Source organism: Typopeltis vanoorti, chromosome 1, assembly GCF_054136105.1.
Source record: "Typopeltis vanoorti isolate ZY-2024b chromosome 1, IOZ_Tvanoo_1.0, whole genome shotgun sequence".
In the NCBI taxonomy this organism is placed as follows: domain Eukaryota; kingdom Metazoa; phylum Arthropoda; class Arachnida; order Uropygi; family Thelyphonidae; genus Typopeltis; species Typopeltis vanoorti.
Window position 1 is genome coordinate 148,674,545 of NC_143549.1, and position 27,513 is coordinate 148,702,057.

General features: G+C 40.0%; 1 protein-coding gene across 1 annotated transcript in view; it reads left to right on the forward strand.

Annotated features, from left to right (window-relative positions):
• Nucleotides 1–15,353: 15,353 nt before the first annotated feature.
• Nucleotides 15,354–27,513, forward strand: part of LOC150110529 (E3 ubiquitin-protein ligase HUWE1-like) — a 46,321-nt gene continuing 34,161 nt past the window's right edge. Inside the window, exons 1-2 of the mRNA XM_090400354.1 lie at nt 15,354–15,596; nt 26,633–26,766. Coding sequence (XP_090256480.1) covers nt 15,354–15,596; nt 26,633–26,766 — 377 coding nt within the window. The remainder of the gene's footprint in view (nt 15,597–26,632; nt 26,767–27,513) is intronic.

Below are 27,513 nucleotides of genomic sequence, written 5' to 3' on the forward strand. Positions count from 1 at the left end.
TAATTTTCTATTTCAATACCTGGGTGCATTTGTTGAGTAAAACAATTATCACATATGAAATGTCACCAGCAGATGTTCATGCAAAGTTTTATGAAAGTTAGTTCATAGGCTCAAATAAGCCTACTTGTTGTATGTAATAATAAATTTCAAGTTGGTTGGGTGGGTTATAGTTTATTTGGCACAAAAACTACAAAGGTCATACTGTGCCATACTAAAGGTTACAACATTAGCATTTACAGAAAAATAGTTTCACAAAGCAGCATCTCTAGGTAAACAGAACTGCTGCAGAGGGCACAGCAACACACAAGGTCAGAGGTTATTACAGTAGTACAAAAATAGTTAACAATATAAGTTAATACATAATATATGAAATATTATGTATTAAATTATTAACTTTGCATGAACATCTGCTGGTGCCAAGGAATGCAGTATCTACATATATGTAAGATTATAATAGATGCCTTTATAGCAGTACAAAAATAGGCAAAAAGGGATTATTATACAATATGCATGGATGAGAATTAAATTTAGCAATGCAGTAGAAACAGAATTTAGAATACATATAAACAGAATTACTAGAAAGTACACAAATAGGTAAGATGTACTACAGCACTACATGATTATTCGAAACATAAAGTAGTAAATAAGATGCATACACAAAATGCATGTTAAGTGATGCAGTATCTACATATAAACAAAATTACTGCAGAGGTTGCAGTACATAAATAGATAACTATAGGTTAACATATGTATATACAAAACAAGTCAAGGAAAGCAGTGTCTACATCTAGTAAGATTACAACAAACATTATACTAATACTTAAAGAGTCAGAAAGGAATTATTATACAGCATTGATGCATAAAATTTAAGTTTAGCATTATGGTATTTACATATTAACAAAATTACAGCAGGATGATACAAATATACAAGATCAAGGCCTATGGTAATACATAACTGGTCAGATTTAACATAATGAATAATATGTATGTATAAAAGTTAAGTTTAATTCTTTCTAAAAAATTAAAAACATCATGCAATTTGCCCGAGTCTGCTAGCATTTCCCTGAGTGTATATGGCTTGGTTAGATAGGTGAAAATTTCATTCCTCTCTCGTGTAAATTTTTGACAATCTACCAGAATATGATGAATAGTGAGATGTGTGTTGCATTTTTCACATATGGGAGGGTCATCAGCTTTCAGTAAATGAGAATGCGTAAGGTGACTGTGACCTATGCGGAGCCTAGCAGGGTCAACCTCTTCCCTTCTCTTTGTACGTTGACTAGAATGCCAGTGTTTAATTTCAGGTTTAATGTTATATAATTTGTTTGTTGATGTTTCTTGCCATGTTAACTCCCACTGAGCAATTAGCTTTGATCTTATAAGTTGTCTGTAGTCTGTATATGGAACTGTCAAATAGTATGTGGAGAAGGTATGGGCTGATTTAGCAGCTGCAGCCTCATTTCCTTTGATTCCAATGTGGCTTGGAATCCAGCAGAACTGAACATCGAAATTAAGGATTTTCATTTTGTGAAGCAAGTGTAGCACTTCATAAAGTACTGGATGAGGATTATACATAGGAGAAGAGATAGCCTGTAAAGAGCTCAATGAGTCTGTATAAATTATACACTTTTGGTAGCAGTTTTCTTTTATATGCACAAGTGCAAGCTGAATGGCATGTGACTCTGCTGTATAATTACTGCAGTCAGGTGGGATCTGATTTGAGATAATAGTGTCAGGAAACACAGCCAACAGAGGTGTTAGTTGGCTGTGTTTCCTGACAAAAAGTGTAATAGTCTTATGAATAATTGTCAAGCGGTGTTAGTTCTTGAACCATCAGTATAGATGGGTAAGAAATCAGTGTGTGCTACTCTGTGTGCATTAAACAATTGCAGGTAGATGGATGATGGGGTATAACAGTGCTTCCCAAACTTCTGGATGTCAGGGCCCCCTTTGCAAAAATTAAAATACTTCACAGCCCCCTCGAAAAAAAATCTTAATAGAGAGATATATTATTATAATATTTATTGTATTTATATTCAATATAAAACATACACAGCGAATATTGCAAAAATCAAATGCATATATTACATTTTTTGCCTCTTACCGTTTGGTTCTGAAGATGATGCAGGCTGTTCTGGTAAAATATGAAATGTCCTTTTTTTTTTTTTTTTTTTTAGTTTGTTTCTGCTTCTTCTGATTGTTCGTGGGAATTTTTATTTTTTATCAGCCACTTATCCATCTCAGGGTTAAATTTTTTAACATAGAATAGATCAAATAATATCACCACTTACCGATACTGGCACACCACAGACTGATATATTCAATATAAAACATACACAGCGAATATTGCAAAAATCAAATGCATATATTACATTTTTTGCCTCTTACCGTTTGGTTCTGAAGATGATGCAGGCTGTTCTGGTAAAATATGAAATGTCCTTTTTTTTTTTTTTTTTAAGTTTGTTTCTGCTTCTTCTGATTGTTCGCGGGAATTTTTATTTTTTATCAGCCACTTATCCATCTCAGGGTTAAATTTTTTAACGTAGAATAGATCAAATAATATCACCACTTACCGATACTGGCACACCACAGACTGATAACACGAAATTTGTGAATATTACCTGAATAAGGGAATCCTCTGACCAGGAACATTTTTCTCTTTTGTGACTTTTCTCCCTTTACGGTAATTAAGCCTAACGCGAAACAGACAGGTTATTAAAACGTGCATATGATTAGTGCAGTATTAACAAAAGATCGTGCAAAAAGATAAAAGCATAGCTGACAATTGAGTTGAAATGCTAACTCTCTTCAACCGAATGCCATATGTGAAACTGCCATAACGTTCATTATATATATTACTTAGTTTTAACACGTTTGGTTGAATTTTATTGCTGCCTTGGGAAATCGAACTCACACACATCTAATTAATAACAATAGTTTTTAGTTAGATACTGTGTTTGCCGATGCAACATATGGTTTTGTTTCAGTCTATACAACATAAGTTTTAAAAGAGGTAAACCGTGAGTAGACATATCGGTACACAATAAATAACGGAAAAAAACTCACGTAGAAAGATTATTTATTAGTATAATTTTCGCCTGTGTGTCACAGGCATCCTCAGTACATTAAGCTCAAAATTAAACACTAACTGACAATTCCAAAAACAGCCACCTAAGTAGCTGGTGTAAAATTTTTTTTTTTTTAGGAAAGTTATTGACCTTTTTAGTTATCTTACACCAGCTACTTAGGTGGCGCTTTTTGGAATTGTCAGTTAGTGTTGAATTTTGAGCTTAATGTACTGAGGATGCCTGTGACACACAGGCGAAAATTATACTAATAAATAATCTTTCTACGTGAGTTTTTTCCATTATTTATTGTGTATCTATACAGCATAGTTTCTGTATGAGGGGACATGTAATTCATTAATTAGTGTTTTTATCCCAGTTGTCTCTAATTGCACTATTTGTTGAGAAATATATTACACAGACTCCTCATACCTTATTCACTGGCATAATAAAAGTACTTGTTTTTATTGCCTCTGCAGCATAGTGACTGTTAGGGAGGGCGTGTTGCAAGCGAGTTACTATCTCCCCACATGAACTTGTTTAAGCTTTTTTTCATGTGTGAAGTATATGCGAAACTTATTGGTAACAGAAAACTAGCTGTGATGACAGTGATAATATAAAACGAGTTTTGATATGTATATAAAGTCAATATCAACAGTCCCTGATTACGAACGTGTGATGAAAGGGACAGGAAGATTTGGAGCTTCCCTGGAGAGCATTCGAAGTAAATACAATTAACCACTGCTTTGAAATGAAACATATGAATAAGCAATATTTGCTAATATTCATTAAGCGCCGAAATACGCAGGAAGCAAAGTTTGTGAACCAACACCAATGTGTGAATTTTTCCATTAAAATATAAAAAATAAAAGTTAAATACGTCTCTTTTAAAAAAAAAAAAAATCTACTTAGTCTTAAAACATTTTAAATTTGTTTTCATTATTTCACAGCCCCCTCATCAGAACCTACGGCCCCCAAGGGGGCCGCGGCCCACAGTTTGGGAAGCGCTGGGGTATAAGATTTCTAGCTGACAAAGTGAGAGGTTGCAGGATGGTGTGCAAACCTGTCATAGAGGAATGCTGTTATGTTTAGTGTAGCTAATGTTGTCAACATTTATACTAACAGCTTACACAGTTTCTTTAATACGCATCCAAAAGGATGTATAGCAGTTTGATGTGTGTGTGATGTTGAGCTTCCCAATGCAGAGAGAAGATACTATCCATGTAGGGTGATCTGGGAGAGATTTTATTTTTAGGGCATAATTAAGAGACAACTGTTTTCATTAAAGTGATAGAGCTGGTTCATTTGCTTCTACATGGAGACTTGGCGTGGGTGAGGTGCGAAAGGCACCAGTAGCTATCCGTATACCCTGATGATGGATGGAATCCAACCATCGTAGGTTACTCTGTCTTGATGAACCATACACTTGGGATCCATAATCCAGCTTTGAACGTATAAGTGCACGATAAAGATGGAGCAACGAAGCTCGATCAGCACCCCACCCAGTAGAGGATAGAGTGCGAAGGAGGTTCAAAGTTCTTTTGCACTTTTCTCTTAGTTGACGAATGTATGCTAGAAATGTGAGTTTTCTGTCAAAAATGAGTCCCAAGAACTTGGTTTCTGTAGTTACTGGAATAACAGTAGGTCCCATTCTTAGTTCAAGATCTGGGTGATGAGTGCGTTTTCGACAGAAGTGTACATACACTTTTTTCTGTTTAAAACCTAAACTCATTATTAAGAGCCCACAGAGAGACATGATCAATTGTTTGCTGAAGTTGTCTTTCAATTACCCTCATGTTACATGAGTGACAGTAAACTGTGAAGTCATCAGCATATAGAGCATTGTCTACAGTGGGAGGAAGCTGTTCAATGATTGAGTTGATTTTAATACCAAACAGGGTTACACTTAAGACAGAGTCTTGGGGAACACCTTGTTCTTGAAGATATGGTCGAGATAGCATACTTCCCACCCTGACTTGGAAAGTTCGCCTGGACAGAAAATTTTTAATAAATATAGGGAGGTGTTCTTTGAGACCTAGGTTATAGAGGTCTTTTAATATGCCGTATCTCCAGGTTGTGTCATAAGCTTTTTCCATGTCAAAAAAAAAAAAAAAGACAAGATGTTCTCGCTTCAGAAATGCATCTCTTACAAGTTTCTTCTTCTTCTTCTTTCCCTCTGCCTTATCCCATGTTAAACAGGGTCGGCGCATGAATCTTTAACCTTTCTCTTCCAAGTTCTCCGGTCCAGGGCATCCTTCGGACTCCATCCTTTCTCTCTAAGATCCTCTGTCATCTTATCCCTCCACCTGAGCTTGGGCCTGCCTCCTTCCCTCAAACTCCATATACTCCACTACCAACATACTCCTCACCCTTCCTCTCAACATATCCAAACCACCTCAGCCTACTTTCTTGTATCTTCTTGCCAATTGGTCCCACCTTAACCGTCTCTCTGATGTAGTCATTCCTTATCCTGTCCTTCTTTGTCACACCACTCATCCATCTCAACATCCGCATCTCCGTTACCTCCATCTTCCTCTCCTGTGCCTTGGTTATAGGCCACGTTTCCGCACCATGGAGCATCGCCGGCCTCACCACCATCTTATAGAGCTTTCCTTTCCTCTTACAACTCACTCTCTTGTCGCACAGGACCCTGCTCATCTTCCTCCAATTCATCCAACCGCATGTTATTCGGTGCTGTATTTCCTCATCCAGGTCACCACTCCTCTCGACAACCAACCCAAGGTACTCGAATTTCTTCCCTGAAATTAGCCTTTCACCCTGGAGTCGTATGACGATATCCTCGTCACTCCCCGTTGACATATATTCAGTCTTCACCCAGTTAATTCTCATGCCGCTCTCCTCCAATACCTTTCTCCACTCTTCCAGGGTATTTTCAAGCTTCTCTCAAGATGATTTGCATAGAACAATGTCATCAGCAAACAGCATGCTCCATGGTGCCTCCTTCTTAACATCCTCCACTAGTACATCAATGACCAGGTCAAAGAGGTAGGGGCTCAGAGCTGACCCTTGGTGTAGCCCTACGACAATAGGGAACCCTTCTGTCATGCCGACACTAGACCTGACCTGAGTTTCTGTTCCCTCATACATCTCCTTCACCAACCTCACGTACTTCTCCGACACCCTCTTCTTCCTCATACACCTCCATACCTCCTGCCTGGCCACTCTGTCGTATGCCTTTTCCAAATCTATAAACACCATGTGCAGATCCATTTGCATCTCTCTATATTTCTCCATCAATCGCCTTATCGCAAATATTGCATCCGTTGTCCCTCTTCCTGGCATAAATCCAAACTGCTCCTCACCAATTTTCGTTTCCTGCCGTAACCTTGCTTCAATTACTCTTTCCCATATTTTTAATGTGTGTGACATCAGCTTGATTCCTCTATAGTTGCCACAGTCTTGAACATCTCCTCTTCCTTTGTAGATTGGGACGAGAATACTTTTCCTCCATTCCTCTGGTATCTTTTCCTGTTGGGCTATTTTACACATCAGATCCCATAACATATCCATGCCCTCACTGCCCAAACTTTTCCATACTTCCCCAGGTATCTGGTCTGCTCCCACAGCCTTTCCATTCTTCATTTTTCTCAGTACCCAAACCACTTCCACTTATGTCTTGCACCGGTCTCTCATTTACCTCTCCATCCTCGCACCTCTCTCTTGGATTCTCCTCATTTAGTAGTTTTTGGAAATATTCTTTCCATCGTCCTCTGATTTTGTCCTCGTCTTGTAATACTACTCCTGAGGCATCCTTTATCTGCTTGACTGATGTTATGTCTTTCGAGGCCTTATCTCTGGCTTTTGCTATTCTCAACAACTGAGCTTCGCCACCGTTTCTCTCCAGTTCTTCATAACCCTCATCAACTGCCCTCGCTTTCGCCCTGGCCACAGCTCTCTTTGCATTTCTCTTTGCATTTCTCGGCTCTAGTTCCAGTCATGTCCCATTTTTTCTTTGCCTCTTTCTTTTCCTTACAAGTTTCTAACCAAACTAAATGGTCTAAAGTTGATCGATGTCTACGGAAACCACATTGTGTATTGGAAAGAAGATTGTTGCTTTCTAAATACCAGAGAAGTCTGGCATTAACCATTTTCTCTAGTATCTTACAAAGACAGCTGGTCAGAGCAATGGGTCGATAATTATTTGCTTGTGTTGGATCTTTTCCTGGTTTTGGGATAGCAATAACAATTGACTTATGCCAAGAATTTGGAAACTCTTCCTCTGCAAGTATTCTATTGTAATAAGAGAAGAAGATCCATAGAAGATGATGATAGATGTTTTATCATTTCACAATGGATGTCATCAGGTTCTACTGCACTAGGGTGAGATTGTAGGAGAGCTCTTTTTAGTTCCTCCTTGACAAATGGCTGATTATATGGCTGAAGAATGTTGGTAGAAAAATTAAGCCTTTGTTTCTCTTGCTGCTTTTTCAGTATTAAAAATTCCAGAGAATATGAAACTGTTACTGAGATTTTAGCAAAAGTTTCTCCTAAAGTATCTGCAATAGCTTTGGGATCAGCAAGAACACTTCCATTATAGTCTAAGGTGGATAAACGTGTCTATATCTGCCTTTCATTTTCCGGATTTTATCCCATACAATTTTTGGACTGGTCATTTGATTAATTGATGTAGTAAATTGGATCCATGATTGTATTTGACTCTGATGTCTTACAAAATGTGCTTTAGTTCGAGCACGCTTGAAAGTTATTAAATTTGATGTGGTGAGGTAGCTACGAAATATGCTCCATGTTCTGTGTTGATTTTTTTTGGCTGTCTGACATTCTAGGTTCCACCAAGACTTTGGATAGACTGGAAATCGAGATGATGTTTTTGGGATGGAGGTTGTTGCTACCTGGACAATGCATTCTGTTATATATTTTACAGCTTCATTGATAGGTGTTTGACTGATGGCATTAGCATTAAATTTTGCAAGATGAGAGAAAGTGTTCCAGTCAGCCTGGTCCATTTTCCATATAAGTATCTGTGTGGGTGAACATGGTTCCTGTGAAGACATTGTACAAAGAACAGGGAAGTGATCACTTCAACGCCCCACATGAGCAGTGGAAGAATGGAAGGGGAACAGATTGTAAGATCAATTGCAGAATATGAGCGGGTAGGCATATGGAAGAAAGTATTGAGTTTATTATTTAGAAGGGAAAGGTTATTATTATCAAGAATTTTTTCAATGCTTCGACCTCGTCTATTAGTGTTGGCACTACCCCATAGAGTATTGTGACCGTTAAAGTCACCCATCAAAAGTATGGGTTCAGGCAGTTGCGAGATAAGGTTATCAAGATCAATTTCATTTAACTCAGCATTTGGTGGTAAATAAATTGAACCTACTGTAATGAGGAATCCCACAGAGAAGCAAATCGCTACTGCTTCCAGAGAAGTATTAAGTTGGACCTGACGGAAAGGAGTATGACTGCCCACTAGGATAGCTACTCCTCCATGAGCAGGACCATCTCCAGTGAAATTCCTAAAGGTATGGTCCTCATTGGGTCTTAAGTAAGTTTCCTGTAGACAGAAACAGAAAGGTTTGTGTTTCTGCAACAACATCTTGATATCGTCAATATTCTGGCGGATCCCACGACAGTTCTATTGTAAAAATTTTCCTATTGTTTTGATTTTATTGACTTGTCTGGTTTTCGAGAGGTTGAGGGGGTTGTCTTTGTCAGATTTATATTTATCCACTGTTTTAGAGAAGCATGGATGGCCAGTGTCCATCTCTTCCTCTGGTAGAGTGTTCAAAACATCAAATGTATTAGGGTCAGTTGGTATGCTTAGTTTGCTTTCAGTGGGTATCGAGGTATCCATTTTTTCTGTGTGAGTGTCTGGTGGTTTATTTCAAGTGATTATACTTATGTTTAGGTTAAACCGAATAGAAGATTTTATTTTTATCTCTTTTTCAAAGTATAGAAGGAAACATAAAAGCATACCACATTATTGTTCTTCTGTTGAGATTTTAAAAGATATGTATAGGTATGATTTAATGCTGTCCTCACATGAACTCCATTATATGTCTCAGCCAGATCATATGATCTTAGAAACACTTCTTGAAGCCATTTAAGCATACTTTGTTTACTGGTCAAGAATGCATTCTTAAGCTGATTTCTTGCAAGAAGGGCAGTCTACATGAAAATAAAATACATACTTTGCATACACAATCAACTTTAACCACAGCAAACACTGGTATAGTGAACTCATTCCCTATGACTTTGTGTTTAGTAAAAGTTAACTATAATTTAACAGAAAGAATATAAACCAAAGTTTTAAAGTACAAGTCACACAGGGAAAATTTAATATGTAACTTAATAAAAAAGGGGAAAAAAATAGCTTATCACTTTCAACTGCTAATTTAATGCATTCAATCACACAAAACAACAGATTATTAAAATTGTTTAACAGATCAAATTCCTGATGTACCCTCGGGGGGGGGGGTACAGGATATCATAATATTACATGAAAAAAGTTACATCATTGTTGACTGCTGATCAACAATTTTCCTCCAAATCAATCTGTTATCTGTCACTCTAATATTATCCAATCCTACATTTCTGCCTTCTAAAGTGTTTTTTACCATATCAATCCAGCTAGACTTAGTCTTTCCTCTGGTTCTTTTTCCCTGCTAACCTGGCAAAGAACACTTGTTCTGATAACCTTTCTTCTACCATTCCATTTAAGTGACCATTCTTGAATGTCAAGTTCTTTCCTAATATTTTCATTTTTAATGTTGATTTGGTACTTATCCAATTCTTTTGCTAGTTCTGTTTCTTTTCTGTTGATGTTTCTTATGGTGACAGTACCAATCTTGAACTATGCTGGTGCTGAGCTATTACATGTTCTGGGATTTGTTCTAGTAGTTGACTTTTCACTGTCTGCCCTGGTTCCCTGATTAAAATAATGGGGGCTTGTTTAACTGGCTGATGCATGGGCATAAAATTCTGCCATGTTGCATCATCATTTTGCATTATGGTTTAAGCCAATAGAGTTTGATAAACTAAAATCCAAATTGCCAGCCCATCCTCATTTGTTCAGTATCCAGGCAGATACCTAACAGGGTTTACCACAAGTAAGTGAGAAATGGACATTAGGTCAGCAGTCCTGGTCATTCTCTGCATTCTTTAAAAAGCTATGTGGAGGTCTCCTGTCAGTTATATGGCTTTGGTCCTTAAGCACTTCTTGTTTAACAGTTTCAGATGAAATTAGTAATGCTACCTATAAAATCCCTTTAATAACACATTAAAAATTTCTCCTCCAAGACAATTTTCAAACATAAAAGAGTACTGCTTATCATGTTTTTCTAAAGTATACATCTAAGGCTATGGCTTTTGATGTGATACATGCCATCTCTTAGAAAAGACTCAAGTTCAGTTCTTGTCATAATGAGAACTATTGATGCCTTTCTCCATGATTTTGCAGCGTATCAAGCTGATGGTAATTGGTTGATAGTTTAATGGCAGACTGTTTTTTCTTTTTTATTTCTTTCTTTATTTTGAAATAAGACGGGTATATACTTAATTAAAACTATTCCATTTCCATTAAATAAACATTTTTTTTTATAAGTATCTGGTTAATTATTCAGCGAGTTACATTCATTCCTGTCAACTAAAATCAGGCACTTATCTCAATGTGTGGAATGTATATATGTTGACTTCCATGCACTGGGATAAATGACAGCTAAGTGCAGAAGATTACAGAGACAGTTCAAGTGTTGGCTCTGGAGCACAATGCTTGAGTACAATTAGACATAAAAGATTCTTAGTGTCCAAATTGTTTAGTATTCTTCTGATGTTTTTTTTTTTTTTTTGCAAAAAATCACAAGAGGCATATGGTGCTCAGTTTCTGATATGATAAGAGGCAATGCCTTTGCCATCTATACAGGACTTGAAGGGAAAGAACATTGTCAAGAGGTCAGCTTTATTTTTAGGTGCTGTAACAGCAGTATCATTTGGATGAGAGAGAGAGAAAGAGAGGTGTAAGCACAGAACAAAAGATACACTTGATGGCCTTTGCAAAGAATTAGAAAGCTTGCTTCTATTTTGACAGGAGGCAATTTTTTCAACATAGTCTGAGTATGAAGCTGGGGTTCTTGTTGCAGTCCATCCACCTGTGATAAGTTTGTCTCTCCCCCCCCCCCCTTCAAATATTTTGATATGCTATCTGTTGAACAAGAACTTGAGAAGTGGATAAAAATTTTGGTTAGAATGGAGGCCTTCATGCCAATGAGGATAATTTTTGTGGCTCACTCAGAGCAGGATTTTGGGTCAGCATAGCAAAAAGCAAAAGTGAGACCACTGAAAGAAAGGGTAAAAGTTATAGAGATCATCCCACTTGGTACCTCTGTAGTACCAGTGGTCATAATGTTGCAAATGGTTAGAGGGAAGCCTGCAAAATCCTGATAAACCACCCAAATATCAACAACAAAGATGGCATTAAAATTCCAAGGATCTGGATGGCACACATTCAGCCTACCTAATATATAAGATCCAACATAAGTCAGCACTCTAGCCAATCTTCAGCTAGTATTAGAAACCATTCCATACCAACTGGCTGGAATGTACAAGTATAATCATGATGTTAATATACGTATATAGATAGATGCTTGTTGTTACGCCCAACATATTTCTACAACCAACAGATAACACTAATAATAGGACTCTAGCGTTGATGTATAATTTTTTTTTTCACCAGAGGTCAGGCCAACAATTGTTGCAGTGGTTGGTCAGTTGATCTTTAACAAACCAGTTTGATTGTAGTGTAGCTTGTTTTCTGTGTATAGTTGTATGCTCCAGAAGATGACCTTGACATAAAGGTCGAAACGTCGAATGTAGATTTTAGTTATATTAAACTAAAGTTTTTATTCAAACACGGTAGTTGTCTCCATAATTTTCAAAAATGCAAAAATGCAAATGGTTAGAGGGAAGATTTGTAGAAGATTGTGATCTGAGTTACTGAAAGGAGAGATGACCTCTAAAGTGTATCTGGTAGAAGAACTGGTTAAAAAGAGATCACGGGGATTGGGAGATTTGAGAGAGTTATCAGGAATTCAAGTAGACAGATGTATTATTTGTGTTATGTCACTGTGTATAGCAAAAACATCCACCTTGGTCAGCAGTGTTGGAAACTGTGGATCAGTTAAGAATTATTGACATTGAGATCATCTAGGAAGGTGATTTCAGTATTCGGATATCTGGACTGCAGAAGGCTGAGCTTCATGAATAGGAAAGCAAAGAGCACAGAGTGGATTTTGTAGACCAATAAATACAGCAAATGAATGTTATAAAATGGGGCAAAGAAACCTTGAGCCAGAGGAGGTCAAAAACAGGGGATTCTAAATTAATCATTCTTTATCAAGCAATGTCAGATTTCACAAAGGCATGGGTGCCAATCCTTCAGCACAAAGAATCACAAAGTGTGCAATTTGGACATTGAAGGGTAGACTGTAATTAAAGAAGCTACAACTTGGGTTCTTGTCAAGTGTAGGAGGTCTGGTCTGGATAACCAAAGTGATGATGTGTGATTATTGCCACAGATGTGTGTGGATGTGAAAGTGAGTTTTTTTTTTTTTTTGTAAGGATTCTGGCATGTTTTGTTTTGTAGATTTTTTTTGTTGAGATTAGTTTCTGAGGGAGATTCATTTCAGTTGCAGTGTCACTGTAGCTTTCACTTTTGCTTCAGAGTTAAATGAAAGGATAGAGTGGGGACATGCAGTGAAAGGAGACACTCTTAGACATGTCACCCATTCAGAGAGCGATCTATCTCCTAACTATAATTGTAGCCTTGACAATGCCTCCCAAATACTACTACTCAGATTTACTCTCCAGATATGACTGGCAGATTATCTATTTTGACAGGTAATCTGCCAGGTCATGCCTCCATAGTTAGTATGCATTCTTATATGCATGGAAGCTTCTAACTAATTCTTTTATGATTTGTGTACACAGGTACAATAATATGCATGCAAAATACAAAAATAAAGCACTATAAATCCCAAAACAAACCATGATGTCATTATCAACTGCAATAAAAATAAAGTGACTGTGTAGCTCAAGTAAGCAGCACTTTGGAAAACAGAGGTGGAGGTATGTTGGGGATATATAGGAGAAATGATTTGGTGCACACTACCATGGACACCACATAAAAGTGAGAACACAGTTTCCGGAGACCTGTATAGATGGGGCCATCTGTACCAGGATTTAAAAAAAAAAGCACAAAGTAGCAAGGAAATTAAAGTTGCATTTCATTCATTGCAATTTTGAGGATCATAGTTGCTGCTTCATGAACTCAATAAATTACTTGAAACTTTTAACTTTCTTTCTTCAAATTTCAACAATTATGTAAATCATATATATGATGTATGTGAAATGCTTTGAATTTTTTTCATTTTTTTTTTAATTCACCCATGCTATTTTTTTTTCTTTATCATTTTTATCTATGAAATTCTATTGGTTGCCATTAATAATTTATATATGGCTCAATAAATTTTAGTCAAGATCACAAATATCAACATTCATCCAACCAGATGGGTAAAAAACAAAAATAATCTCAAGTAGTGCTTATGCATTGTTGTAAAATGCACTAAACAGGGTGCGTATAATTGAAAAAAAAAGGATACAAATTTTCTCTTTGTTCAGTTTGTGCTATTAATGTTTGCAGATATTCCTGACACTTGGCTACAGCATCCTATAACAAATAAGACATCATAGCATTATCAGAAAAGTAAACCATTATGAGTTATATGAATAAACACCTTAAACAACATAAAACGCTATCATTTATAAGCATCACTTTTATGGGATTTTTTTTACTAAACAATTGCAATCTCGTAGTATTAGTCCTATCAACCAGCTTTCTAAATTACTGGCCTAATGATTACGAGGCTTAAATATACAGTAAGTAACCAATGATGTAATTATCTATATCTATCTATCTATCTATATATATATATATATATATATAAATTCTATTCTATTCTATCCCCCTATTACAATAATATAAGTATACTTATATTATTGTAATGTTCTAATTCTATCCTGACTGTCAGGAACTTTCTTAAGGTGGGATTTAAGCTTATTGTATTGTATGTACATATTTATGATATCTAATAAACCCTGCCCAAGAAGTAATTCCTCAATTCTCGGGGGAGGAAACTGATGTGATCGCGTTCTTTAATTATGTAGAAAGACTGAAGGAAACGGGGGAATGGACTGAGTTTCAACTGCTGGCCTTGGTCCATAGCAAATTGGTGGGAAAGGCCGAAGCTTACCTGTCCTCCTCCCCCATGCTAAGAGAAACCACAGAGTACCTAAGATTCAAGCAACTGCTAATCTCCGAGTTCTCTCAGATGAAGGGAAGTCCTGAGGTTTTAAGGGAGTTGTATGGTTGCATACAAGAGAATGGTGAAGGAGTGATTAAATTTCTTGACAGAATATTGTCCATTACTAAGTCAATGAGAATATCTTCCCCAGAAGAGGAAGCCCATCTGAGATGGTTGGCCTTCCAACAATTTAGTGTTGGCCTATGTGATGATTTAAGGGAGGTAATCTTTAAGAAAGGGGCTCAGGAATTGGATGGATGTTTGGCTCTAGCCATAAAAAGAGAAAAGATAGTAGCGGAGATGGCCCAGGCCTTACTTCTAAGGATTCAAATTAAAGGAAAACCCGAAAAAAAAAAAAAAAAAAATCTTGGTGGCCCCAGAGCAAACTATTCCAGAAGGGAATTCTAGCTTACTGACATCCAGTGTGTGTGTGTGAAGCGAGTTTAGCAAAGGCCGAATGTAAGATGACAATGAGGAATGAATCAAAATGGGAGGGGAATATTATATGCAATCAGTTTCATTAGCAGAAGCAATAAAGGAACGGCCCTTGCTCCTGGTAGAGGGTTCAGTTGAAGGAGTCCCCTGTAACTTTCTCTTTGACACTGGAGCCAACATATCAGAGGTTCCGATACAATTAATTGGGAAACTCCAAACCAATAGCCCTGATAGCTTCACTGAAATGTGCGAACCCATCAAGATCATGGGTATTGCCAAAGTTGAACTCTGCTCAACATTAAAGGTTATGGCTAAGATCTCCATGCCTTGCTTCCCGTTTGACTCCACACACGAATTGGTGGTACTTCCACAAGTGGCAGACACTAGTAGTCAAGTAATACTGGGTCTCGATTTTCTAGAAAAAAATTGATTCATATGTGACTTTTCTACAAAGACACTATCCTTGTGTGGAAAGAGGTATAGGTTGGAGTGCCTGGCGAAGTTTAATAGTGAGATGGGGAGGGCCATGAAAATTGAAGAAAAAGGTGGTCATGAGGATACAGGTATATGGAAAAGGAAGTTAACCTTAGACACCTTTAAGCATTCAAGCTCAGAGCAGGATAGGGCTCACATCGAGAAATTCTTTGAATCAGTGTTCCATCGGTATCCCAAAGTATTTACGGAAGAAATTGGTTCACTCTCCTGCACAAGAAAAATCCAACATGCTGTCCAGGTTACTTCTGATGTACCTGTATATGTAAGGTAGTACCAGACGCCTCTCAAATACATGGATAGACTCAAGAAATTGATGACAGATTATGAAAAGGCTGGAATTATAGAAAGGTCATGTTCCCAATGGAACAGCCCTTTCATATTAGTAGAAAAACCAAATGGAGGGCTGAGATTTGTCTTAGATTTGAGGGAGGTAAGCAAAGTGACTAAACCCATTGATTTCCCTGTAGATTGAAGATCTATTGATTGGGTTGGAAGGAGCCAAATATTTCTCTAAATTGGATCTAAACTCTGGCTACTTCCAAATTCCTCTGAGGGAGGAGAACAGGAAATACTTTGCTTTCACCACCAGGTGGCAAAAGTATCAACTGTGCCGCCTTCCTCAAGGAGCCAGGAACTCAGCCATGAGTTTTCAATGCTTGATGAATTCTGTCCTGTCTGATATGTTAAGAGAGGGAGTGATTTTTTTCAAGGATGATCTCCTGGTTTACTCATCCTGTGTTGAAGAGCATTGTAGGTTGCTGACTGGAGTTATGGACAGACTGAGCAGAGCTCAACTTTCCTTGAAATATTCGAAGTGTAAGTTCTTTCTCAGGGAGGTGGAGTATCTTGGCCATGTAGTAAGCAAGGATGGAATAAAACCCACTGAAAATAATGTATCTGCCATCTTAAAGGCCAAGATTCCCACCACCATAAAACAGGTCAGGAGATATCTAGGCATGATAAATTTCCTCCGAAAATTCATCCCAAGTGTTTGAGATTAAAGGAGCCCATTGTCAGGTTGACGAAAAAAGGAAAGGGGTTTGAATGGGGAAAGGAGCAACAGCAAGTGCATCGTCATTTAAACTTAGCTTTGACACAGTCACCGGTGTTGATGTATCCTAAACTGGGGCAGACGCCTCCATTGATACGATTGCCTCAGTTGTAGAACAAGATGAAGGGGAAGGATTTAAGCCCATTGCCTTCGTCAGCAGAAAGCTTTCCCATTCTGAATTAAATTACTCGGTGATAGAGAAGGAAGCACTAGCTATCATTTACGCTTTAAGAAAGTTCAAGTACATGCTCCTAGGCCAACAAATTGTCCTGTGCTGCTACCACAAACCTCTATCGTTCATTACTTCGATGAGAGATAAGAACCAGAGAATCATCCGGTGGGCATTGGAAATGCAGGAGTTCGACTTAGAAGTGAAATACATTCCGGGATCAACAAACGTGGTAGCAGATTATCTGTCTAGATCATTGGGCTCTACACACGAGGATAATGATAGTTCAAGGAGTAATTGAATTTCCTCCGTGTTCTGGGTGGATGTGTTAGACAAGAACAAAGTCGTCCCTCTTTAGCATCAAGTATGGGAAAAACCTCACATAGTAAGAGAGCAAAGGAGAGATCCAATATGGAGAAGGGTATATGAGAGAGTCTTAGAGGGAGAGAGGTCCTTTGACACCCACCCCTTCGATCACTCTCTACAAATTGACCGGGATGGTCTGCTACTATCCAAACAGAGTGTTACAGGAAAATGGAGAGATAAGATTATAGTTCCAGCAATCATGATCCCCTGGGTGCTCTACACCTTTCATGATGCCTACATGGCTGGTCATCAAGGGATGCTCAGAACGTGGAACAGGGTGTGTGACAGATACTTTTGGAGAGGAATGAAAGGGGATGTTGAAACATATGTGGCCTCTTGTCACTTGTGCCAGAAAAAACCCTTGCAGTCGGTCCCAATTCCCAGGCGCCCATTTCAAGCTGTAGCCATGGATATTGTGGGACCACTTCCTGTCACCAGGAAGGGAAACAAGTACATACTTGTAATCATAGACATGTTCTCTCGTTATCCAGAGGCTGTAGCAATGAAAAACCAATCTGCTCGAACTGTAGCGGAGAAATTCTTTAAGCTCATCGTTTCTAGATATGGGATACCTGAGACTCTCCTTTCGGATCAAGGCTCCAACTTCACAGCTGAAGTCATACTACAGCTGTGCAAGTTGTTAAAAATAAAAAAACTGTTCACCACTCCTTACCATCCCCAAGGAAATGGGATGTGTGAACGAATGAATAGAACGTTAAAACTCACCTTATCAAAATTAGCTAACAATAATATTTCTAACTGGGATGCCTATTTAGCGCACACGTTATTTCCCCCCCCCCCCCCACCCCCCCCCCCCCCCACCCCCCCCCCCCCCCACCCCCCCCCCCCCCCACCCCCCCCCCCCCCCACCCCCCCCCCCCCCCACCCCCCCCCCCCCCCACCCCCCCCCCCCCCCACCCCCCCCCCCCCCCACCCCCCCCCCCCCCCACCCCCCCCCCCCCCCACCCCCCCCCCCCCCCACCCCCCCCCCCCCCCACCCCCCCCCCCCCCCACCCCCCCCCCCCCCCACCCCCCCCCCCCCCCACCCCCCCCCCCCCCCACCCCCCCCCCCCCCCACCCCCCCCCCCCCCCACCCCCCCCCCCCCCCACCCCCCCCCCCCCCCACCCCCCCCCCCCCCCACCCCCCCCCCCCCCCACCCCCCCCCCCCCCCACCCCCCCCCCCCCCCACCCCCCCCCCCCCCCACCCCCCCCCCCCCCCACCCCCCCCCCCCCCCACCCCCCCCCCCCCCCACCCCCCCCCCCCCCCACCCCCCCCCCCCCCCACCCCAGATGGTTCTGAGTGATGACCATCTCTGCTTTTCCCTTAGGATAATCGGTGGCACCTTTTCATTGGGGGAAACAGAGGGATAGTTAATATCAAGTTTGTAGCGAACAGAACTTACAACCCTTCTACGAGTTTTGCCATGAGGTGTCCTAATAAATTATTAGATATATGAAGAGCCAAAGGCTTCAATTCGGTGACATATAACTTGTTTAAGTTAAGGGATATTACATCCCATATAGTTTCTTAGCCGAATAAGAAACTCAAAGAATTTCATGCCTAATATAGTAGAAACTTTATATATATATATATATATATAAAGTTCGGCAATTCCAAGCGTAAGCAAATACCTGGATACTGCAGCAACTGACCCTAAAGGTAGTGCAAGCTGAGGCAACTCGTGTCAAAGGTGGAGCAAGCTCCGATCACTATTCTTGATATTTACCCATAACGTGAACTTAACTCCTAGGAGCTGTATTATTGTTCGACATTATGAGAGAAGGTCACTACCCAGACCGGTTTCAACCTTTATTGAGGTAGAATGGGAGTTCATGTCTCTCATCATTGGCCTTTGGAGAATAAAGCATGCTGAGGATCAGCAGACAGTAAAAGAGGAGTATGATATAAGATAGAGTAGGATAGTAGGAGGTAAAAAGAGGCCTCAGTCAACCTGTTTAGCCTTATTGGCTAATTGGTCTGTAACATATAATCTCAATTTATCTGTTCAGAAAAAGGTTAAACATAGACTTTTGTCTATAGTTCACATATTATTTTATCTAAGGTAATGATTTACTCCAGTATTAATGGAGGTTCTTTTTATGTTACTAGATATAATATCCTTATTTTTATTCCAGGTAAATAATTTTTTTTTTTTTTAAAGACAAGATGTAAATAATAGGACTTATTTAAATATTTATTTTAAATCTAAAATAACAGGACTTAAGGTTCGGTAAGTAGGAATGAATAGGAACTTATTGAGGAACTTGTATACCTGGTACCACTGGGACTTAGAATGGGGAAGAGACTGGCCCGGGAGATGCCGCTCACGAGGAGCAGCACCGCCTCGCAGTAAGCCTTCGCCGCCCGGGTTCTCAGCTCTCCCCCCCTTGTTTGGAGTAAAGAAACCGTGCCAGCGAAAGCTTTGTGGCTAGGGGAGACAGAGTGGTTATTCTTTTTCCTGGGGTGGGGGGGATGGTGGGTTTTTTGGGTTCTAAAGAGATATACAGGGCTTGATGCGTCCCTGTATAAGAAAGCATATTGTAGGTGGTTTGCAGTATTGATTCACAAATTTAAAGTCTCCTAGTAAGTGCCTTTCTTGTGCAAGAAATTTGGGTAAGTAGAAAAAGAAACCTTTTCTTATTCTTGCATACATTAAATTTGCGTCTCGTACCTGGGATTTTTTCCGTACTTTCCAGATGTGATATTTTAGTACATTGATTAGGAAGATAGCGAACTTTTGGGTTTTTTGGACTGGTGGCGGGAATTGTAGTCGTACGACCTCTTCTACTGTCAGCATGGAGATTCCCAGTGCTGTGCTGAGTCTCCGCCAGATGCGTTGGGCTGGTGGGCAAAAATAAAAGAAGTGGTCCACCGTTTCCACGTCCCGGCAGACATCGCAGAATGGGTCGCACGGGTCAGGTACATGCCGGGATTTCACCTGTTTCACCGGGAGCCGCCCGTAGGCTATTCTCCAGGCTAGATCCCGATGAAAAGGCTGTCCCCAGCTATTTTTGATGTTTCTGAAGAGAATTTCATTATTTGTACTAAGATTGGGTGTATCACGCCTGGAAAGTTGGAAGAAATCCCAGTATACTGCTTTGGGTTTGTGTGTGAGGATTGCTATTCCTCTGTCTCTGAGTGTTGTGATCGATTTCACTACTGTACGGTACCACTTGGGCACCCCCCTTGCACGGGGTCCAGCATAGTCCGTGATCCCAAAGAGGGGGAGGAAAAGTCCTATAAAATATCTAATTAGTAGGCCAGAAATGTGGTTGGAGTTTAAGGCCTTACGTACGGTTTTGAACGTGTTTGCTTGTAGCAAGCTTTTGTGATCAGGCAGAGCATAACCCCCTTCTTCCTGTTTCAGTTGTAGGTATTCTTTCTTTACTTCACGTTTTCTCCCATTCCAGAAGAAATCCAGGAGTTCTTTTGATAATTAATTTTCTTGTGCCAGTGTGATATTGACAGTGTGCATCAGCATTGGGGTGACGATTGTTTTTATTACTGTCGCTCAGCCATAAAAGGAGAAGGTTGGTTTGAACAGCCTTATCCTTTCCCTGCTTGTCTCCTGCAATTTTTGGATTGGTAGTGCTAGGGTGTCTGAAAAGGGCACGCCTAGTATAGTTAGGGGCTGTGTCTGTAGCGTTAAACCGTAGGGAAGTCCAGTGCTATGGAAATTTCCAAAACTTTTGATTTTGGTTTTTTGTGCGTTAACGCGAAGACCACTGACTATGCTGAATTTTTGCAGCGTGTGCAGATAGATATAGATGGACTCAGAGTCTCTGAGTGTAGCCACTACATCGTCTGCATATGTCACTATTTTGCATTGTCTGGAGCCTTGGGGCAGTGGAATACCATTAATTGCGGGGGTGTTATCAATTCTTTTGATTAGGGGTTCTAATACTAGGAAGAAGAGGAGGGGGCTTAGCGGGCAGCCTTGCCTAACCCCTCTCTTTATGTGGATTGGTTCTGTTAGAAACCCATTAATAGATAGTTGGGTCGTGGCTTCCGCATACATGTTTTTAATTGTACGCCGAAGTCTCGGGCCCATGCCTGTTTTTTGTAGGATGTTCTGCAAGTACCTGTGGTTGACGCTGTCAAACGCTTTCTCCAGGTCGGTGGAGAGAAGTGCCAGGGGGTATTTTTTCTCTTTGGCCAGTTTGATCAAGTCTCTTAACAAAAAGAGATTGAATTCCATATATCTACCAGGGATCCCGTAGACCTGTGAGCTTGTTATTATTTTTTCGATACCGCCCTTAAGGCACGTGCAGATAATTTTTGCAAAAATCTTGTAGTCTACGTTGGTTAGGGAGATTGGACGCAGTTATTTGACAAAGTCCGATCTCGGTCTTTCTTGGGGATAAAGATAGTGTGGCTCTTAACGAATTCCTCGGGGATGTTTCCCGAAGTGAGGAATTCGTTAAAGATGTTTATTAATGCTGCCAATGCAAATTCCCAGATAGATCTATAGAATTCCATCCCCAGTCCGTCTGGCCCTGGGGTCTTCTTTGTTTTCATCATTCTGCATGTGGCCTTTAATTCGGCTGCAGTTATCGGCCTGTCCTGCAGGGCACTAAGATGATCGGGAAAACGTGTTGCGTCCCACTCACTGAAGTCATCCGTGCCCTGCCGGTCAGAGAAGATACCGATATACTGCTGATGAAAGTGACGGAGTATTTCGTTGGTTGAGCGTAAAATCTGGCCCTTCTCCTCGATCTGGCGAATCGTTTTCTTATCATTAGCCGCCACCCGTTGTTGGTTGTAGAATGCGGCGGAAGGTGTTTCCAAATTTCTGAGATAGAGTCTCGTTCGAAAATCGAGGTCTTCGACTCTACTCTGCCGCTCTTGCTGCAGCTCTATTTCTACTTGCCTGATAAGATGTCCGCAGGGAACTCCGCTCCGTTCGTTTGTCCGGGACCAGCCAAGTTCCCTGTAGAGATCCCTCAGCCGTTTGTGTTGTTGGTAGGCCCTTTTGCGCCCGCATTTTTGGAACAGTTCCCTAGCCTGCCACTTGAAGCTCAGCCAGTTTTCCCAGTCCCAGTTGGTGTTTGTCCATCTGTCACAGAGGTTCTGTAGCTGGTCGCTAAAAAGACTGGGAAAGGTCGGAGGAAGCCTCCAAGGCCCTCTGGCTGTTTCCATAACCTCTGGGAGCATGATTTTGAGTATGACCATTTTGTGGTCGGTTGTCATGTTGTGCACTGCAGTGTGACGTATCCCCTGAACATATTGTTCCAAGTTTTGGGACACGTACACCCTGTCTAGTCTTGTCGCTATCTGGCCGTGGCACCACGTAGTTTCTACTTTGGAGGGGTTATTTTGCCTCCAGATATCGACGAGATCAAAATTAATACAGCATCGTTTTAAAGCGGCAATGCCGCCAGTTCCGTTGTTTGGATTCCCACCGATTTTGTCTAGACGTGTGTCTTCCACACAGTTCCAGTCTCCTGCAACTATTAGGTGTTCTGCTCCCAGGAGATAGTTTTCAAGGGCAGAGAAGAGACCAGTTCTGTGGTATGGATTGTTCGGGGCGTAAACTGCAGCCAGTCGGATGGTACAGCCACCGTACTTCCAGTCCGCCGTTACTAGGCGTCCTGTGGCATCTTTTTGGACGTTGAAGCACCCCCCCCCCCGCGATTGGGGGGCGAATTAGTATCCCCACCCCTCGCGAGTGAGCGTCCCCGAAGCACCAGTAGCTGGTGACCGGATAGCTTCTCGAGAAGTTCTCCACGTCCCAGTGCTTATAGAAATGGGTTTCTTGTATCAGGAGGATATTGATTTTGTGTGTTAACTAGCCTCCAGACAGCGCTTTGCGCAAAGGGGTTGCGTAGTCCGTTAGTGTTTAAGGTTGCGATTTTAACTTCCATGTTGGTGTTAGTATGAGGGGGGGGGGGGGCGTTGACTGTTGGTTGTTCTATGCAGGCCAGTTCTGGTTCCTCGTCGGTGCTGGTTTCACATTCAGCACCCGAGTCAATGACGAGCCTGTTTGGGGAGTCCCTCTCCCCTTCGTCTTCAGAGTCCATTTCGTGGACTTGTGGTTCTGTCGGTTGATCCCTTACTGGGGGTAGGCTCTCTAGCATTGTTACGTCATTGTCAAGGGGCTTTGTGCCTATTGTTTGACATCGACCTTTAGTATGGGTATACTCTGTCTCGTCCTCCGATGACATCAGGCTGCTTTGTTTCGCTTTTTTCTTTTCTTTAGATTCCGTTTCTCTTGTGCGCTTTGTTGGGGCACTGGGTGTGACTTCTTCCTCTTTCCTGTGCGTTTCATAGTTTGCCACCTTGATGCTGGCGATGTTGTCCTGCGTGTGGCGGCTTGCCTTGGATATCTTTTGGGTTTTTGTGGAGGTTGTGATTTCCGTTGATGCTCCCTTTTCAGCCTGTTGGCAGAGCTCCAGAAAATCGCTCCTTGCTACTGTCTCAGGCTTCCCGATGGGTGTAGCCCTAATCAGTGTTATGGTCCCTCCAATTGCTTCTGAGCTTGTCCTGTTTGGACATGTGTCCACTTTGTGGGTCAGATCCCCACACTTCAGACAAGGTTCCGTACAGCTTTCTATTTTATGTTTTGATGTTTTGCAATTTCTGCATTGTATTCGAGGGCAATCTGCTCCAAGGTGTTCTTCCGAGTTACATCTAAAGCACCTTCTTTTCACACCCGGGTAGTTGATCGTTACCCTCGTTCCCCCCAAAAAAACGAAGTTGGGGACTTCTTTTTTCATTTCAATCTGGATTTCGACGTCTCCTGTTTTCCATCCTTTATAGTCTGCGTACTCCATTGCTTTAATCTCATGAATTTCCCCCCATTGGCTAAAGAATTTCTTGACTTCAGGTTCGTTCTCTAGGTATTCTAGTGGAAACCTGGTTATTTTTAGCATTTTGCGTAGGCTCCCTACTAGAAACGGTCTGATTGTTTGTCCACAACAAATGAAACCATCTAATAATTTCTTTTTTGTTTGTTCGCTTTTGACCACTATTTGGAATCTATTGTTCCCATAAGGTATAAAACCGTATATATTTTCAGCCCCTACTGTTTCGATTAGAGCTCTCGCTAACGCCCGCTGATCTACGGGCTTCGTGAGCTCGATACCGAGCGTCCTAGTTCTAGGCAAAAAATGCGACATGGTTACAGAAATTCCTGACTACTGGGTGTAGAAAAGGGATGTAAGGGAGGGCAAAATCGAGGAACGTTGGGCGTTCCTCGCCGCAAACAAAGCGATACCAGAATAGACGGATAAAACAGGCAATAAAAAGAAAAAAAGGTCTTACCAAAGCTGGGTACTACTGCGGAATCTGAGCATGGAGCTCTCTTTTCGGGTCGTTGAAACTGGATCTTCTTGAGAGGTAGACGTCTGCCTTCGGCCGGAGCTTTCTCGGGGGTCCTCGGGAACTGTCTCTGGAATCCGCTGCGTTCTGTCGATGTCAATATTGAGGTCTCATCAGTGAGTAGGCAGACCTAGTTAATATCAAGTGTGTAGCGAACAGAACTTACAACCCTTCTACGAGTTTTGCTATGAGGTGTCCTAATAAATTATTAGATATATGAAGAGCCAAAGGCTTCAATTCGGCGACATATAACTTGTTTAAGTTAAGGGATATTACATCCCATATAGTTTCTTAGCCGAATAAGAAACTCAAAGAGTTTCATGCCGAATATAGTAGAAACTATATAAAGTTCGGTGATTCCAAGCGTAAGCAAATACCTGGATACTGCAGCAACTGACCCTAAAGGCAGTGCAAACTGAGGCAACTCGTGTCAAAGGTGGAGCAAGCTCCAATCACTATTCTTGATATTTACTCATATCCCTTAACTTAAACAAGCTATATGTCGCCGAATTGAAGCCTTTGGCTCTTCATATATCTAATAATTTATTAGGACACCTCATGGCAAAACTCGTAATAGGGTTGTAAGTTCTGTTCGCTACAAACTTGATATTAACTAGGTCTGCCTACTCACTGATGAGACCCCAATAAAGGTTGAAACCGGTCTGGGTAGTGACCTTCTCTCATAATGTCGAAAAATAATACAGCTCCTAGGAGCTAAGTTCACATTATGGGTAAATATCAAGAATAGTGATCGGAGCTTGCTCCACCTTTGACACGAGTTGCCTCAGCTTGCACTACCTTTAGGGTCAGTTGCTGCAGTATCCAGGTATTTGCTTACACTTGGAATCGCCGAACTTTATATAGTTTCTACTATATTCGGCATGAAACTCTTTGAGTTTGTTATTCGGCATGAAACTCTTTGAGTTTCTTATTCGGCTAAGAAACTATATGGGATGTAATATCCCTTAACTTAAACAAGTTATATGTCGCCGAATTGAAGCCTTTGGCTCTTCATATATCTAATAATTATTAATTCTGCTTTTTTTTTTTTTTTTTTTTTTTTTTATAACATTTCATAGAACTATAGGCACTGATTATATTTAGAGTTTTAAATTTAAATTTTATTTTTATTCTTGGTTTCCTTTCAGTTATGCATTTCCATTCTTTTATTTCATTTTGAAAATCCCTTTTATTATTCCCACACCAGCTTTAGCTATTTCTTGGTTCTCTTACACCACTAATAAAATAAATAATAAAAAAAAGTGATAGTTATTTAATTTATGCATTCCTTTACCTATTTTTTTTTTTCCTGACAAGCTATTTTTATATTTTGCTTATCCATTTCAATTCTTGTTTTTGATTTAAGGAATGAATGTTCAAACTTCCGATCCTTAATGCATTCCAGATCCAGCTGCATCTTGTATTATTTCTATGAGTATTCAATTTTTACATCATGCAAATGAGTTGCTTGCTCTACTTGTTGATGTGGCCTTCGCAATTTAATGACTAAGAAAAAGATGGAATGTGGCAAGAAACAGGCTAGTGGCTAAATACCTAAAATGATGGTGATATTCTGCTGATGGTAGATTTTACAAGCAGGTTGCAATGCTCACTCATCCTTGTTACTCTCCTGACTTAGCTCCTGCGGACAACCTGCTTATGTGTTAGCACTGTGATGCTCATTTACCATATGTTGAGTTCTGCTGAAGTGCCACCACATAACTGAAGAGTGGTGCATATCTTATACTTCTGCATCATATTTACATATTGCAACAGATCTTATCAGGCTCAAAGTGCAGATAATTTTTTACAGTTAATTTGTAGTATTACACCTGATAATAAATGTATCTATATTCTGCTTTCTCATTTTTTACTCCTTTATTTCCTTATATGTACATAAGATTTTCTAAATCTCACGTTGTTACTTATTTTCACCTTATGTTCTGCTCTGCTGTAATCTCTGGTATGGCACAATATGGTTTTGGTTGTCCTTGCATCAATAAAATCCAGACTAGACAAATGCCTCTTCTTCTTTATTTGAGGCTTGATATTGCTTAGCAGAGTACCAGGTTTGGTTTCTTCAACAGGTGGCTGAATTATCTATCTAGCCTTTGTATCCCAGCAGATTACAGGGTGTTTCCACGAAGTATATATTTCGTGCTCTGTCCAGTTTAAAAGATATCGAGGAGTTAATTTTTAGGTTACTTATTCAGTTTTATGTTTCTAAGAATGTTATTTAAAAGAAAGCAATTTCAGAGAATCACTTTGCAATGACCTTTTACAGTGGATAGAATGAAAAGAGAAGCTTTAGATTATCATACATTAATGCCTTTATCATTAATATGTTAATTTTTGTTTGTTTATGTTTATTTGTATAATATATTTTGCAGTCTCTGTTGTCCATATTAGAAAGAACAAAAGAATGCTGTCCTACAGAAAGCATAGCTGATTCCCATTGTTGTAACAAAAAATCTACACTGAAGACTCATTTATCATCTGATACCTCAGTGTCTCAGATTCACAGGTATGACTTCATTCTGTGAAATGATCAATCATTAAAGTGAAAATAAAAGATTTTTATTTCTTAACATTTTTAACATTATAATAATACCAATTAAAATCATAAATCCTGTAATAGCAACCATGTCAAATGAGGTTAGCAGCCATTCTCCACATTTTATCCTCGCCTCAGTTGTCTTTCTCAGCTCTGCTAAACAGTATATTCTAACTAGAATTTATTTTATTTTTTAAGTGAATCCCACTCGTGAAAGGCTGTTAGTCTTTATACATTAGTATTTGTTCCATGGTTGGTACTAATATAACTTTTCAAGCTTCTTCAGGACTGTTAAACATGATGGTTGTCTCACTAGACAATAAGATTCAATTCTGACCTGAAGACATCTACAACCATCCATGTCTACAGTGGGATTCAAACCCACAACTTCTTCATCAAAGAGAAGAAATGCTTCTGCTTCCATTAGAAGTGTTTCACATTTGATTTTTCTGAACTGCAAAATTCATATCTTATGGGATTTAAAATATTAACTTAAAAAGTGCTTTAAAGATTTCTTAGTTGGTGGCTAGAATTGAATATGTGCCTTTTATTATTCTGACCTGGCATCATAGTTGAAGTTTCCATGAGATTATTCATGATTTTATCTCTAATACCAGTATTGATAATAGTAGATTATGCGGTATACTCTCAAATAATAAAAAGGTAGAGAACAGTGATTAAGTCTGAACATATGTCCCCAATGTATTCTCTCGGGAA